The following is a 14,049-nucleotide window of genomic DNA, read 5'->3' on the forward strand; positions in this document are numbered from 1 at the left end:
ATGATTTGTGATTAGCTGTTTAAATTTTAATGGGTTTTGTTCATGCACTATGGATTCAGGCAGGTTATTCCAGTCTTCAATGGCTGTAGGTAAAAAGGATTTATTGAAAGCGTTAGTTGAACCATGTAAGCGCTGTAAACTGAGAGAGTTAAAGAGGCGACGCGATGAACGGGCGGGAGGGAGAAGAATGGTATTGCGTTGTGAAGGGAAATTATAGTATAGTTTGTGCAGAAGGCAGAGCCGAGTGACCTTGCGGCGAATTTCTAGGGGAGGGAGGTTGAGGGATAGTTTAATAGTGGTAATACTTAAGCGAGGACTGTATTGTGAGGTGATAAATCTGGCAGCGCGGTTTTGGATTGCTTCTAATGCGTTGATTAGGTAATTTTGGTGAGGGTTCCAAATAGCAGACGCATATTCAAGTTTAGTACGCGTGAAGGTTTCGCAAGCTAATTTTCGGATTTGCGGTGGGCAGAACGTAAGGGATCTTTTGATGTAGCCCAGTGATTTTGCTGAAGCGGCGACTAGTTTTTCTATATGATCGGACCATGTTAGTTTACTTGATATGGTTACGCCAAGATAACGATACGAGTCGACCTGGGTTAAGGGTTGGAAGTTCACAGAATACTGAAAGGAAAAGTTAGTGCGCTTGCGCGAAACGTGCATGAATTTACATTTCTTTGTATTAAGCTGCATTAGCCACCGCGAACACCATTTATTTATGGTAGACAAGTCATTCTGCAGTGCAATTTGGTCATTACAACATGAAATGCGACGGTAAAGTACACAATCGTCTGCAAAAAGGCGAATGGTAGATGAAATTTCGTCTGGCAGATCATTAATAAATATTATAAACAAAAGAGGCCCAAGAACGGAACCTTGCGGTACACCGGAAACTACATCAACACGGGTTGATTCATTATTCGCGACTACAGTAAACTGAACGCGACCGGTAAGAAAATTTTTAATCCAAGATAGGGCTAAGGGGTCAATGCTGAGACAAGAAAGTTTACTTATTAGACGCCGGTGGGGAACACGGTCGAAAGCTTTGGAGAAGTCGAGGTATATTACATCTGTTTGAAAAGAAGAGTCCAGGTTAAAATGAAGATCAGTAGAAAATTCGTACAGCTGTGTCTCGCACGACAGCCCACGCCGGAACCCGTGCTGGTTAGGAAAAAAGAAGGAATTTCGGTCGAGATGAGTTGCGATGTGGGAGTATATTAGATGTTCTAGCAGCTTGCAGGCAATGCATGTTAACGAAATAGGACGATAGTTTGAGGGGTCTGAAAGGTTTCCGGATTTGGGCACGGGGGTGACTTTACTTATTTTCCAGTCTTCTGGAATAAAACCAGTGTCAAGGGATTGGTTAAAAATGAATTGCAGGATAAGACTGGATAATATTTTTGTGCTTTTCAGAATTTTAGCGGGTATATTGTCTGGGCCAGGGGCACTCGAGAATTTAAGGTTGTCGATTAGTTTCGCAATTCCTTCGCTTATAACAAAAATGCGTGGCATCTGCGGGAAGTCTCTGGGCGGCAAGGACGGAATATTGGTGGTGGGTTCATGCGTGAATATAGATGAAAAATGGGAATTCATGATTTCGGCGGAGTCAGTGGCGGAAACGGCCGAACCATCGGGATTACTAAACGGCAAGTTTCGAGCAGCGCTGTGTTTAGGAGCCAAATACTTCAAAAATTTTTGTGGGTTGTCGCGCAGGATGCCGAGGAGATCATGACCAAAAAATTGCCTTTTTGCATTCTTTAACAGTGAAGTGTACTCGCGCAAGCATGTGCGATACCTTTCCCATTTACCAGGGGATTTCGATAATTTGGCTTCTCTGAAGAGGCGTTTTTTCTTTTTTGACAGTCTTCTCAGAGAATTAGAGTACCATGGTCTTTCGGCATCCCCGCGAATTACAGATTAGTGGTACATGTCTATCAATTAGGGACAGCAATTTGTTTTTAAATAACACCCAGTTTTGTTCGACTGTTCTCGAAGCAGCAGAATGGAAAAACGTTTCATAGAAATCCGCTAGTTCTTTATTAATTATGGAAAAATTGGCTTTGTTATAATCGCGGATGTACTTATTGAGAGGTTGCCGGGTAGGGATAGGAATGGAAAGGCCAAGTAATAAAATCTTATGGTCACCGATACCATCGACGCATTGAATTGAGTTTACAAGATCGGGCGTTGAAACCAAAACTAAATCGAGTATGTTGGCACCACGAGTGGGCATCGTAACCATTTGGGCAAAATTAAACATAAGGCACAAATCAAGAAAGTTTTTTGAAAGGCGTGAGTGAGCGGCCAGGTTAACCCAATCAATGTCTGGGAAATTGAAGTCGCCACACAACAAGAAGTTCGAACGGGGAAAGCGAGAAGTTAAGTCTAAGACAATAGAGTAGAGGTCTTGTGTGAATTTATCGTCAGAGTCGGGTGCTCGATAACATGCGATTAGTACTGTTTTACTAGTTGGAAAAGTTAGATTTACGCACAGGATTTCATGACGGCATTCTACATCAATTCTAGAGGAAGGCAAACTAGGCTTTACAAGCGCCACAACCCCTCCTCCCCGGCGCCCCAGCCTATCTTGCCTGTGAATACAGTACGAAGATTTCACGGAAAGTAGTTCGTTATCCTGAATGTCCGGATTAAGCCAAGATTCAGTAAATATCGCGAGATCAGTACTGTTATCTTCCAGTAGAGCTTCAACGGTTTCTCTTTTGGGCAGGTAGCTCCGGACGTTAGTAAGCATTACAGTTGCATTATGGAAAGCTGAAATGGCTTTGAAAGGTTTGCTTGGAACGTTAGCACGGGGGAGGGCGGACTTGTGGGCACGTGGCAACTGCTATGTGGTTAGTTCAACAACGGAATCGGTCATTGCATCGTAGGTGTATTGTTTCTTATCAATTGACAGTTTGTCAAAGCGGATTTTGAAGGATGCGTTACTTTGCTGCCCAAAAGAGTATAACTTTTGCCTTGCGAGGCGCACGCGTGCTGAATAGTCTTCCCGTACGAAGAAGGGCGTTTCCTTCAGTTTCCGAGAAGACTGGAGGACTCTGGATTTCTCTTTGTAGTGCGCGAACTTAACGATGATTGGGCGCATTTTGTCAGCGCAGTAGCGACCGAGCCGGTGCGCACGCTCTATACCTGCGTCAGTAATATTCATTTCGAGGTGCGTGGCGCAAAAAGAAATTATTTTTGCCTCAGATTCAGCCCAAGTTTCTGCATTTTCGTCTTTAATTCCGAAGAATAATAGGTTCGATCGGCGTAGGCGGTTTTCAGCGTCGTCGCATTTGTCAGCGAGTTGCTTTATCTCGGAAGAAAGAGAAGCTATTTCAGAGGTAGGGGGGGATTCAAGAGGTGGGCTTTTGCACTGGTTTGTGTCGAATTTTTTTTCAAGCTCATCTAGACGCGACGAGAGGCTGCCGACAAGATTTTCAATGTTAGCATGAGTCAAGCGGATAGATGCAAGTTCGTCCCGAAAGGTAGATGGTGAAAGTTCTAAGCATGATACCTTTTGTGCAAGGCTTTCTAAAGTTTCGGGGGGTCCCGGGTTCAACTCAATATCACCCGACAGAATTAGAAGTAGACCGATAAGGTGGCACGTTGCACAGTATTGAAAAATGGATTCATACACAGTTTTGCGGCAGTAGTCAAGCACTTCAGTGGGGCACGACACCGCTAACAAAAAAGGATCACTAGAACGAGTACAGAAGGCACGGGGTACGTAACCAACCTGCATGAAGAATGACAGTTTGAAGGCCATGCTCGCAGCGGTAGCGTGCCCCAACTGGCTACGGAGAGAGGAGGGCTTTTGTAGTCGAGCAGATAAATCCGCCGCGCTGATTGTGGCGTGTGGTTGCCAGGCCAGGTAGCGGGGTGAGTCCAGAATAGGCGGGAAGGGCAAGACGTTCTCGCGGGTTTCCGCGTTGACGGGTACGAAAACGGGCCTTGTCGGCTGTGCGACGAGGCGAACCGGGCATGCTTCGGTGTTGACGAGGTTTAAGGGCAAGGTGGCTGACCATGACAGAAGGACCTGCATGAAGAATGACAGTTTGAAGGCCATGCTCGTAGCGGTAGCGTGCCCCAACTGGCTACGGAGAGAGGAGGGCTTTTGTAGTCAAGCAGATAAATCCGCCGCGCTGATTGTGGCGTGTGGTTGCCAGGCCAGGTAGCGGGGTGAGTCCAGAATAGGCGGGAAGGGCAAGACGTTCTGTTTCCGCGTTGACGGGTACGAAAACGGGCCTTGTCGGCTGTGCGACGAGGCGAACCGGGCATGCTTCGGTGTTGACGAGGTTTAAGGGCAAGGTGGCTGACCATGACAGAAGGACCTGCATGAAGAATGACAGTTTGAAGGCCATGCTCGCAGCGGTAGCGTGCCCCAACTGGCTACGGAGAGAGGAGGGCTTTTGTAGTCGAGCAGATAAATCCGCCGCGCTGATTGTGGCGTGTGGTTGCCAGGCCAGGTAGCGGGGGGAGTCCAGAATAGGCGGGAAGGGCAAGACGTTCTCGCGGGTTTCCGCGTTGACGGGTACGAAAACGGGCCTTGTCGGCTGTGCGACGAGGCGAACCGGGCATGCTTCGGTGTTGACGAGGTTTAAGGGCAAGGTGGCTGACCATGACAGAAGGACCTGCATGAAGAATGACAGTTTGAAGGCCATGTTCGCAGCGGTAGCGTGCCTCCTAGCGAAGCAGTAGACCACATGGGGGCAAAACAAAAGGCGATGACAGCAGCGGTGAGTTTACTGCTCGAACGAATTGGTGCCTGTCATGGCCAGATCAGAAAATGAACGAGGCGTTCACTGACTGCAAAAATTATTTGAATCTCCGGTTTGAGACAAAAAAAGAATGAAGCAGCCGCAACCCGCATGTTCGCAGGTACGGTATTATCTTGTAACATGTACACAGCTCCTTTGTCGTGTGCGCAAATTGGGCATTAGCAACACTACGGAGAGCTTTCTTTTGCAAAAGGTGAATTGAGCTCATATATTTTACCTGTAGTCATGCATCAAACAAGTGTGCAGTAATTGACGTGTGAAGCAAACGGGGCATGATAAATTTGCAGCTTGGCTTTTCTTGGGAAAATGTGACATCTGGCTAGCGCTGCCGAGGCTGATGATAAAGATTTCGCTACGGACTGCACGTGGCATGTCCAGGTCATATCACAACAAGTTATCCCAAGAATCTTTTGTAAGCTAACAATGTGTATAGTGGCAGACGCAAGTGTCAGCTGCTTATTTAACATCTCTTTGTTCGTAGCCCTGAATAATATTGTTTTTGTTTTCAGTGTATATATTTTTAAATTGTGTTAGTTAGACCATCTGGATATTTGTGATGGATATCTGCTGTGGTAGCTACTTAACTTGCATCTGACCTTTAAATAAAGAGGCTAGTGTCGTCTGCATACAGTACAAAGTCATTACTTTAGTAAAGTTCAACAATTTTATGGACGTAAACATTAAAAGAAACAGACCTAAAACACTCCCCTGTGGTAAACAAGAAAATATTTTGCTCTGCGGTAAAACAAAATTTTCAATAGCTCGACACGGAAACCTATAACAAACGTATGATTTAGATGTATTCCAGATTTTCAGCCGGCGTCGTCCTCCACCCACGTCTCAATTTGAGGTAACTATGATCGCGGCCACGTCCATATCCGAAGCCTCAGCGCAATTAGAACGAGCCTCACGACGTATTGTACCATCCTGCATGAAATCTTGCTAAGGGTCCTAGAGGCAGACATGCTCCTGTGATTTTATAAGGGGCGCAAGACATTTTTCTCAGATGGCAATTAATCAAACCCTCACGGTGACTAATCCGGAGGAACGGCCCCTCTCTACCAAAACCTTCAAGTGCTTTTGCAATTCTGCGACCACCAGCTTTTATGTGTCGAGAAGCTGTTTCTGAACGCGCAGAATTGAAACTTCATGGTACCCATGTGAAAGAAGCACCGCAACTGTACCACCCGTGTGATGATCCCAAAGCAGCTGGTCTGCAAGGCTGAGCGAGCAGGCCGTAGCCGTGCTTTTCTGTCACTCCAAAAAGCACTCTACCGAAGCCTGCGATTCAAAGGAACCGAGCCTTCCATGCAAAAACGACATGCTCGCCAAAGACGGAAGAAGCTTCCGCTGCCTTAAGCAGGTGTACTTGGCGAGAGGTTGCAGAAGTCAGCTAAAATATGGCAAGTGCACGAGAAGGCACGCAACATGCCCGTGACCTGCAGACAGCAATAAGAACGACACGGAGAACGTGACATCTTCACCCGTCAAGCTGGTCGCGAAACAAGCAGGCGCTGCCGTGCTGCTGCCGATTTCATCACAATAGCAGAGGCGACAACATCAGGGCCCCATCGGGTTCTCTTCGATGGAGGAAGGCAGCGGAGCTTCATTACAGCCAGTGATTCTGAAAGACTCGGTTGCAAACCACTGCGCGAGAAAGCATTGACCGTAGGCGTGGTCGGAAGTAAAGATACATGCCAAACAATAAGAAAGGTGCGAGTCCTCTTCCTCGCTGCGAACATGAAGAGTCCACTTTCTGTCAACGTGCTGGAAATGAACACTATGGGCAGCAAAAATATTCCGATACTAGAACAGAAAGTTTTAACAGCTATGAATGAGATGCATCTATACACGCAGTCTCCCCCTGTAAAAGAAGTGAAGAGCAGCCAGATTGCTGTCCTTATTAGTTCGGAATATTACTGGGAGCTGGTAACTGGAACCGTGGATCCTGTGCTCGGAAAGCTGAAATCAGTTGAGAAGATTAGGATGGACTGTACAAGGGCGGTGTCCTGTTGTTTTCAACGTCATTCAGTGTCAAGCGCTGCCGCCCTGAGAGGTTCCGTTGAAAGTCAACTCGTATCAATACTTCTCACATATTGCTTGGACCTTGAAAGAATCGTAGTCAATGTCGCAGACGAACGAGCGACGGGCAGTGATTCGGAGCTGAAGAAGTCTAAGCGCAACAGCCTGATTAAAGTGAAGCGCACATCGCCACAGGCACACCAAGCACTAATGAAAATTATTCGGATACCTTTTCGAGCTGCCTCGAGTCCTGTCATCATAACGGCGGCTTTGTAGCACCACTTTCAATCTGGGAAAACCTCTACCCACGGGCAGACCAACTGCCGCAAGATCTGATTTGTATGAACGATCCGCTCATAGCAGCTGACACTAATAGAGAAACATTAGAGAAGAAACAGAGATTGCCCAAGAATATTTCACAAAATTTAGTAAATAGGCCAGTAATGGCCCTGTTGTAGCTTCCACCTTTGAACAAGAAATGTTTGCGTAGAAAAAACCCCTCTGCTCGCCTCCCGTAAAGCTAAAAGTGCTGAGGCCTGGGTGAAACAAGCAACCGGGTACCTTTTCTTTCAAGAACCCGTTATCATTCTTGTCATCCCGGAGCACCAATTTACCATAGAGGAGGCGTCATTGCGCACGTAAATCTCCGTGAACGAAGTTCTCCAAATCCGTCCGAGTGGAGAAGGCACTCAAGACAGATGATTTTATACCAAGCCAAGAGTGAAGCATCAAGTGCAAATTTATGGGTGGCAAACAATGAACACAAGATCAGAACCCAAGATGCTTAGAAGTTGTGACGAAGACTGGAAGAAAAGGACGCGAAACTTCCCTCCACCGAAGGATGAACCCCTGCAAGCAAATGGATTTCTATACAGTTGTTTCCCATGAATCAGAAACCATTATCGCTCCTATTTTCGCAAAGCGAATATGGTATGCTACACACCGTGGACTGACCTTAAGGATCAAGGGCCTAGGCAGTGGAAATAGCAATGGCGACGAAAATGGTGTTCGGATGTGCAGGGCTGATGCCACCTGTTGCAGATCCTACTAAACGTCGGAAGCAAGACAACGCAGTGCTATTTCTCGAAAGACAGCCCCATAGATAGCTCCGTCATTTAGCAAAAGCTGATTCGCACATGCGATGGGCATCGTCAGGGTATAGTCAACTTTTTTTCTAGTATCACCATAGGCAAGAGTTTCGCACAGCTACTCTACGCTTCGGAAGCTACCTAGCGTCGTCTCTCGGTGGGGGAGACTGTTGTGACTTCATCATCTTCAACCCTTGCCGAAGACGAGGATGATCATTCGTTTCATTATGCTCCTGACGAGCTGTCCAATGCTCTCGTGGCTGCACCCGATTGTGCCCGATTTCCAGTATATTCCATTAAAAAGCCTCATCCAAACGAGGCGTGTCGGTCCACTTATGGAACATCGAACATCCAACAAACAGACGGAAAAAATTCGTAGTTTCATGGGGCCGTTCTTGTTAAGGTAACCAATTTTGTGGTCTCTTTTTATGACGCTGACCCGAAATTTTATTTTCAGAACATTCAGACTTCGCAAATACGACGCCGAAAAAGATTGATGGATGGCGCCACAGTATACATTCGTTACGACAAATTCGCAACATGGCTTACCAAATGTCTGTTTCACCAACTATTTCACTACTTCCGTCAACTCAATTAACTTGAGATTTTACAGTATTGTTTTGTTTCTTGCAGATTCTCGGTAGCAGCGGTGTGAGGGAGTAGTGGAGAAGAAAAAGATGGCAGCATTAGACTCGAACAGCAATTAGTTACGAGTAGGAAAGTCCTATAGCTTGGATGATATCTACAGTGAATCACGCGTCTACATAACCTATTTTATTCACTCCCATACGAACACAGTCAAAATAGCAGGGAAATGACTGCCTTGCGGGTGGTCAGAATTTTTTCGCAAAGATAACACCTGTAGCTGCAGTATTTTTTCCTAGGTTTCACATACAATTTTATTCGTTTGCGCAGTTTAAGGGTGTAGTTTTAAAGATCTGGCTTACTCCTTTATGTTTTCTTATGACTGAATCATTAGGCTACTATTTGTGAGAAGAAATGATTCGACGTGAACTGGTTGACCACTTATTAAACAAGGCTATGTACCCTAATTCTATATTATTTCTTTGATGGCTGGTTGAGAAGGACATCCTCAACCAGTTTCTACACATTCCAATATGCTGCTACACAGGGTTACACATGTTCGGTATGGGAAACAACTTCCGAAATGAGTAATTTAGTAAAACCAGCTTTAGATTTTTTTCACTCTCTCACGGGTGAAAAAATGACAAGATCACTAGCTGCATAATATTTGGAATGTTTGTTCCAGTTCTAAATCCTGTAGGACACATTTTCACTGGTTTTGAAGTCAACTATTACCCCTTTTTAGTCCGGACGTGTAATGACTGTTGATTGCCTAAGGCGGTTGAAATCCAAGACCAAAGACGTTAGTTAACTCCTTCACGCCGTGGAAACGCCCGTGCGTAGAAATGCGGTTGAACGTAGAAAATGCCCAGGTGGTCAAAATCATTCCGTAGTTTTACACGACCATGCGCCTCAGAACCCATGTGTAGTGTCGGCGCGTTAAACAACGAAACGTCGAACGTTATGTTTCCCTCGGTTCGTTAGAAGGGTAAACTTAAACAAGCCATGCCCTTTAGGCGGTCTTTCTGTATTTCAAACGAAACCCTTTTCAATGGGCAACTGTGGTTTACACTCGGGGAGTTAGGGGAAGCAATGTGCACTCACCCCAAATCAAAAGTTCTCTCAGGTAGACGTACGCAGTACATTGCAGTTCTCTGGGCCACAAGTTGTACCTGGCTGCCCTGAAGACACAAATAAGTTGATGTCTTTCTGAAAAATAGAAATGGAGGAAACCGATATGAACATGACCAAGTCTAATCAATCTGTGTTAGTGTTATTATTCTATCGCATTTGATTTACAAGTAGAAAAACATAACACTTCTACCGCCAAACTAACTGTTCAAGCGCAAACAGTCCCGTCCTCCTTGAACCAAAAAGAAGTGCATTAATATATTTGCAAGGTAGAGAAGAAAAACATTTCTGCTTGTAGCCCCAAGTGGCCAGAAGTGCTTCGAAACTGAAAAGCATATCTTTCACAGGATACTCCGACTTTAATGCATACTTCCCCACAGGTGTGAATAATTTTTGGCGGAAGATAGAGCTTGGTAGTCCATATTTGTGCTCCTAATTCACTGAATCTATACCCACTGAACTCGCATGTGCCCACCGGATACCTCGAGTGTAATGTCCGCAGGGTGTTTTTCCGAAATATTTCAGGCACCAATATATAAAGATCAAATGTTTGGTTTTGAAAAGCCCTCAATTCAATTTCATCAGATAGTCCGTAAACAGTGCAATAAAATCATATTCGGCAGTGATGGAGAGTGCGTGTCCAAAAAGCAATTTTTCAGAGTATTCAGAAGACTTTTGAGGTAAAAAAAAAATGAGCCACGGCGGGTAAGTAGTGCTTTACTGTAATGTGCAAAATTTGTTTTTCGGCGCTGGGTTTTTCCTTTGACAAAACACATTACTTCTGTAATCAAATTTTGGCCTAGGACTGAAGTACTTTAACCCGCTGACACAACATATTTACTCTAACCTTTGCGATACCCTACGTGTTATAACCTTTCTGTTGTAACCGTTGCATGCGATACAACAAAACGTGGCTCAAAATCACCGACTGCACAACCTTCACTAATCATATGACACACGTGCGAGTGAAGGATCAAAGATAGAAAAAGTTCCAGAGGTACGGATGAATTAGTTTTCCAATTCCTAAACACAAACGTGCTGAGCCTATTTTAACAAAATGTATGTTATCTTTTGTTTATCTAACAATCGTAGTGTGACAATAGTGTATTTCAAGATCTCCCAAGCACAATACCACCGGTTTTAAAGGCCCATTCGAATTCACTAATTTTCGTTATCTACACTAGGACTATCCTGGGTACGATCAGAATAAATATTATTTGAGAAAGAGTACGCCCCTAGACAAATCAAAACTTCCATCGGAAAACTAAAGAGAAGTTTAAGACTTTTTTGGATATTTCAGTTATGGTTTCACAATAAAATTTTAGGAATTTCAACTCATCGGCGGTTATGCCTGAGCAGCACAACTAATAATGACACCAAAACTAGACATTCGACACGATTTATTAAGCAGTGCTACCTCTTAGTTCACTCCGAAGTTTCATACTTCAACCAAAAAAATAAAACCCGTTTCTTGGTCAAACTATGCAGTCATCCAGTCAAACGTTTTCTTTCTTCATGCTCCTGATGCAGGTTTCCTGTTCGTATAGGCTATTTATTGGCCGGAATATGCAGATAAATATTCAAAAAGCGATGCGTACCCGTACAGATACAAATGAGCGTGGCTTTTCAGTATCTCAAAACAGAAAAATGTTCATAATGTGCATAATAATATGCAACATAATAACAAAATATCTTACGCAGCACTGAAAGCCAGCAGCCTCCGCTGCTGAAACGCGAACGTTTAAATAAGCGGCAATGAGTCCACGTAAATACGTCCATGCAAGAGCCTTCTCTGTGCGCACAATTGTGGCCGAAACGTTAAGAGGCGCCAAGAAAGCGTTAGGCTATTTTATGTATTCGAGTTTTAAAAAAACGATTTGTGTACTTTGTTCTCTCTTTGCCTGGAGTCCACCCCGTCATTTAAAGTTGTTGGCGAAGGCTCGCCTGTTTGCTGTTACGAAACAGCATACCGCTGTTTGCTGTTTCGTAGCAACTACCAACCCCGAGGTCGCAAGCCACCTAGGAACAGAAATATGTGTCTATTTTCATAAATAACCCCGTTGCAGCCATGCTCGTGTACCCAAAACTTACCAACAGTTGCGCGTGCAATACTACTGGCGCGGCATGAACTGTTTCGTTCGTCAATGTGTTCTTTCCTGTGTTCACTGCCAACGCCGCAAATCTCCACCTCACCGATGAACTGGACCTTAACAGCCTTTACCATGTTCTGAACACCCTCTTAAGCGTCGGAATCGACATTCATGGTGCTCTTCCTTGCTCGACAGATGGAAACACGTGGATCGTTGTTGCTCTTGACCACCTGACCCGATATTCAGGGACGCCAGCACTACCGGCTGCAGCAGCGCGTGAAGTTGCCTCTTTCCTCCTTCGGCACTTCATTGTCCATCACGGAGCGCCTAGAGAACTTCTCACAGACAGAGGAATGGTTTTTCTTTCTTAAAGGGGCACTGACACAAAATTTTGAAGGCGAGATAACGTCGGAGATAGATTGGTGGGAACACATATACATCATCTGCAAAATATCAGCGGCGAATACAGCCTAGAACATATTTAAAATCAATTTTGAAGTGTGCGAAACGCAACCGAGCAGCCAGCAGAGGACCACGCGCAATTGTAAATAAACAACATCCAAACACGTCACGAGTTTATGTTTGCCGCTTCCGCACTACCGGCGTTTTACGCGGGCTCGCCCGGCTCGCCGCTCCAATCGGAGGGCCGGAGGGCGGAGCTTCTGCTCTCGAGAACGAACGACCCGATCGTTGGCGGCGGAGGCGCCGTGATTTCGTCAGCTAATCGGGCAGCTGGCCGCGACCGAAGTTCTACAGCGATTCCAGGCACTCTGTTTCTATTACTGTTTATTACCATTGGATGCGAAAACGCGCCGGAGGCACGAAAAGCCCACTGAGCTAGCCGCACGGTCGCTGTGCAGGCGGCGGCCACGGCCGCGAAGTGGCCCAGGCCGGCGCAGGTAGCTCGAGTGATAGCTTGTTACCGCTGCACGAAATTGTCCCCAAGTCCCGACCATAGTGACTTAAATGAGAAAGGAGTTAATGATGCGATGGCGGGTTGCATTAAAAATTGTCATCTGCACCGCTTACGAGAGTGGCACTCGAATATCCACCGCAGTGCTGAGCCGAACACATCTGTAGGCGGACCTGTAGGCAGACCGGCCGGCTGCTCCCAGCGCGCGTCTTGCCACCCACCGCCTCGAGCGTCGCGCGTCGTTCTTTAGCCGCGGTAGCATTTGCACTCGCAGCGCCTGCGTCACATCCACGGTCGCTTTTTAATTAAGCGCCTCACGAGATCAGAACGTGGGGGCATTCGCAGAAACTGCCGTCGATGCGGATTCGACAGTGCTACGGCGGCTCTGCTCTGTGATATCCCTCCGACGGTCACGTGGTCAGCTTTGTTCACACAAAATCCACAAAATCCATCGTTTCGCGGCACTCGCTGAAACCGAAACTGCGACTGGCCGCATTTAAAATCCCTCTAATTAAACAACCGTCGCACGCTGAAGCAAATGAGGTTTCTACAGGTTATAAGTAGGTCACTAGCTACTTATCGCAACGAAAAAAACAAGATGCTAAATTTTTGTGTCAGTGCCCCTTTAAGTTATAGAAGCCCTCCTCACACCCTAGCGTACCATCCATCGCACCACAATTGCTTGCCGCCCTCAGATTAACGGTCTCACCGAACGTTTCAACCGGACGCTGTGTGATATGCTTGCAATGTACGTGGCATCGAACCATTCCAATTGGGACACCATCCATCGATTTGTTATGTATGCGTACAACACCGCCACTCAAGGCAACACTGGCTTCTCTCCGTTTTCCCTTTTTATGGATGAGAGCCCTTTTGTACCCTGGACACAATAATTCCTTATAGCTCTGATGACTCAGAGTGCACACCCATTTCACACGTCCCCAACATGCCGAAAAATGCCGTCAACTGGCACGTTCACTAACCAAGGAAACCCAACATCGAGAGAACACAAAGCATGAATGAAACACCTCTGTGCCAATCTTCTCTCTCGGATCACTTGTTTGGCTGTGAGTGCAAGCGACTGCGCCTGGCTTGAGCAGAAAGCTGCTTTCGCGATATGATGATCTTCCCCTGTCGTGAAACACTCCTCTCCAGTCAATTATATTGTTGAGCTAATTGCCCATTGCCCCCCCCCCCCCAGCAACACCGCCGTCGTGATATAGTCTATGTCCAGTGCCTCAACCCTTACGTTGAGCATCTCACATTCTCGTATTCCTGATCGCCACGGTGGCTTTTTTCCCTGGAAGCAATAAAAATGTAAGGAAGGTTTATTCATAGACCGAAGGATTGGGAGACCCCGATGAAGTTGCCATCGAAGTGTTCCCGATGGAGTTGCCATCGATTACTGCAACTTGACTGTGATGATATGATCCCGTGTTTTG

The 14,049-nt window shown here is 46.0% G+C and overlaps 1 protein-coding gene across 1 annotated transcript; it reads right to left on the bottom strand.

Annotated features, from left to right (window-relative positions):
* Positions 1-2,826: 2,826 nt before the first annotated feature.
* On the bottom strand, positions 2,827-11,828 carry LOC144166812 (uncharacterized). The gene is made up of 2 exons (XM_077696301.1): positions 11,798-11,828; positions 2,827-3,330 (listed from the first exon to the last, which is right to left on the bottom strand). The coding sequence occupies exons 1-2, from the start codon at positions 11,826-11,828 to the stop codon at positions 2,846-2,848; spliced, it is 516 nt and encodes a 171-aa protein (XP_077552427.1). The 3' UTR covers positions 2,827-2,845.
* Positions 11,829-14,049: the final 2,221 nt, after the last annotated feature.

This window comes from Haemaphysalis longicornis, unplaced genomic scaffold, assembly GCF_048455015.1.
Source record: "Haemaphysalis longicornis isolate Haplotype H1 unplaced genomic scaffold, Haemaphysalis longicornis Haplotype H1 scaffold_19, whole genome shotgun sequence".
Lineage (NCBI taxonomy): Eukaryota > Metazoa > Arthropoda > Arachnida > Ixodida > Ixodidae > Haemaphysalis > Haemaphysalis longicornis.

Bases quoted from the DNA above. Each gene is read 5' to 3' on its own strand.
- LOC144166812 (XM_077696301.1), bottom strand. From the start codon at position 11,828: ATGGTAAAGGCTGTTAAGGTCCAGTTCATCG. The intron at 3,331-11,797 runs GTGAGGTGGAGA...CCTCTGAAATAG, and splicing joins TGTTAAGGTCCAGTTCATCG to CTTCTCTTTCTTCCGAGATA.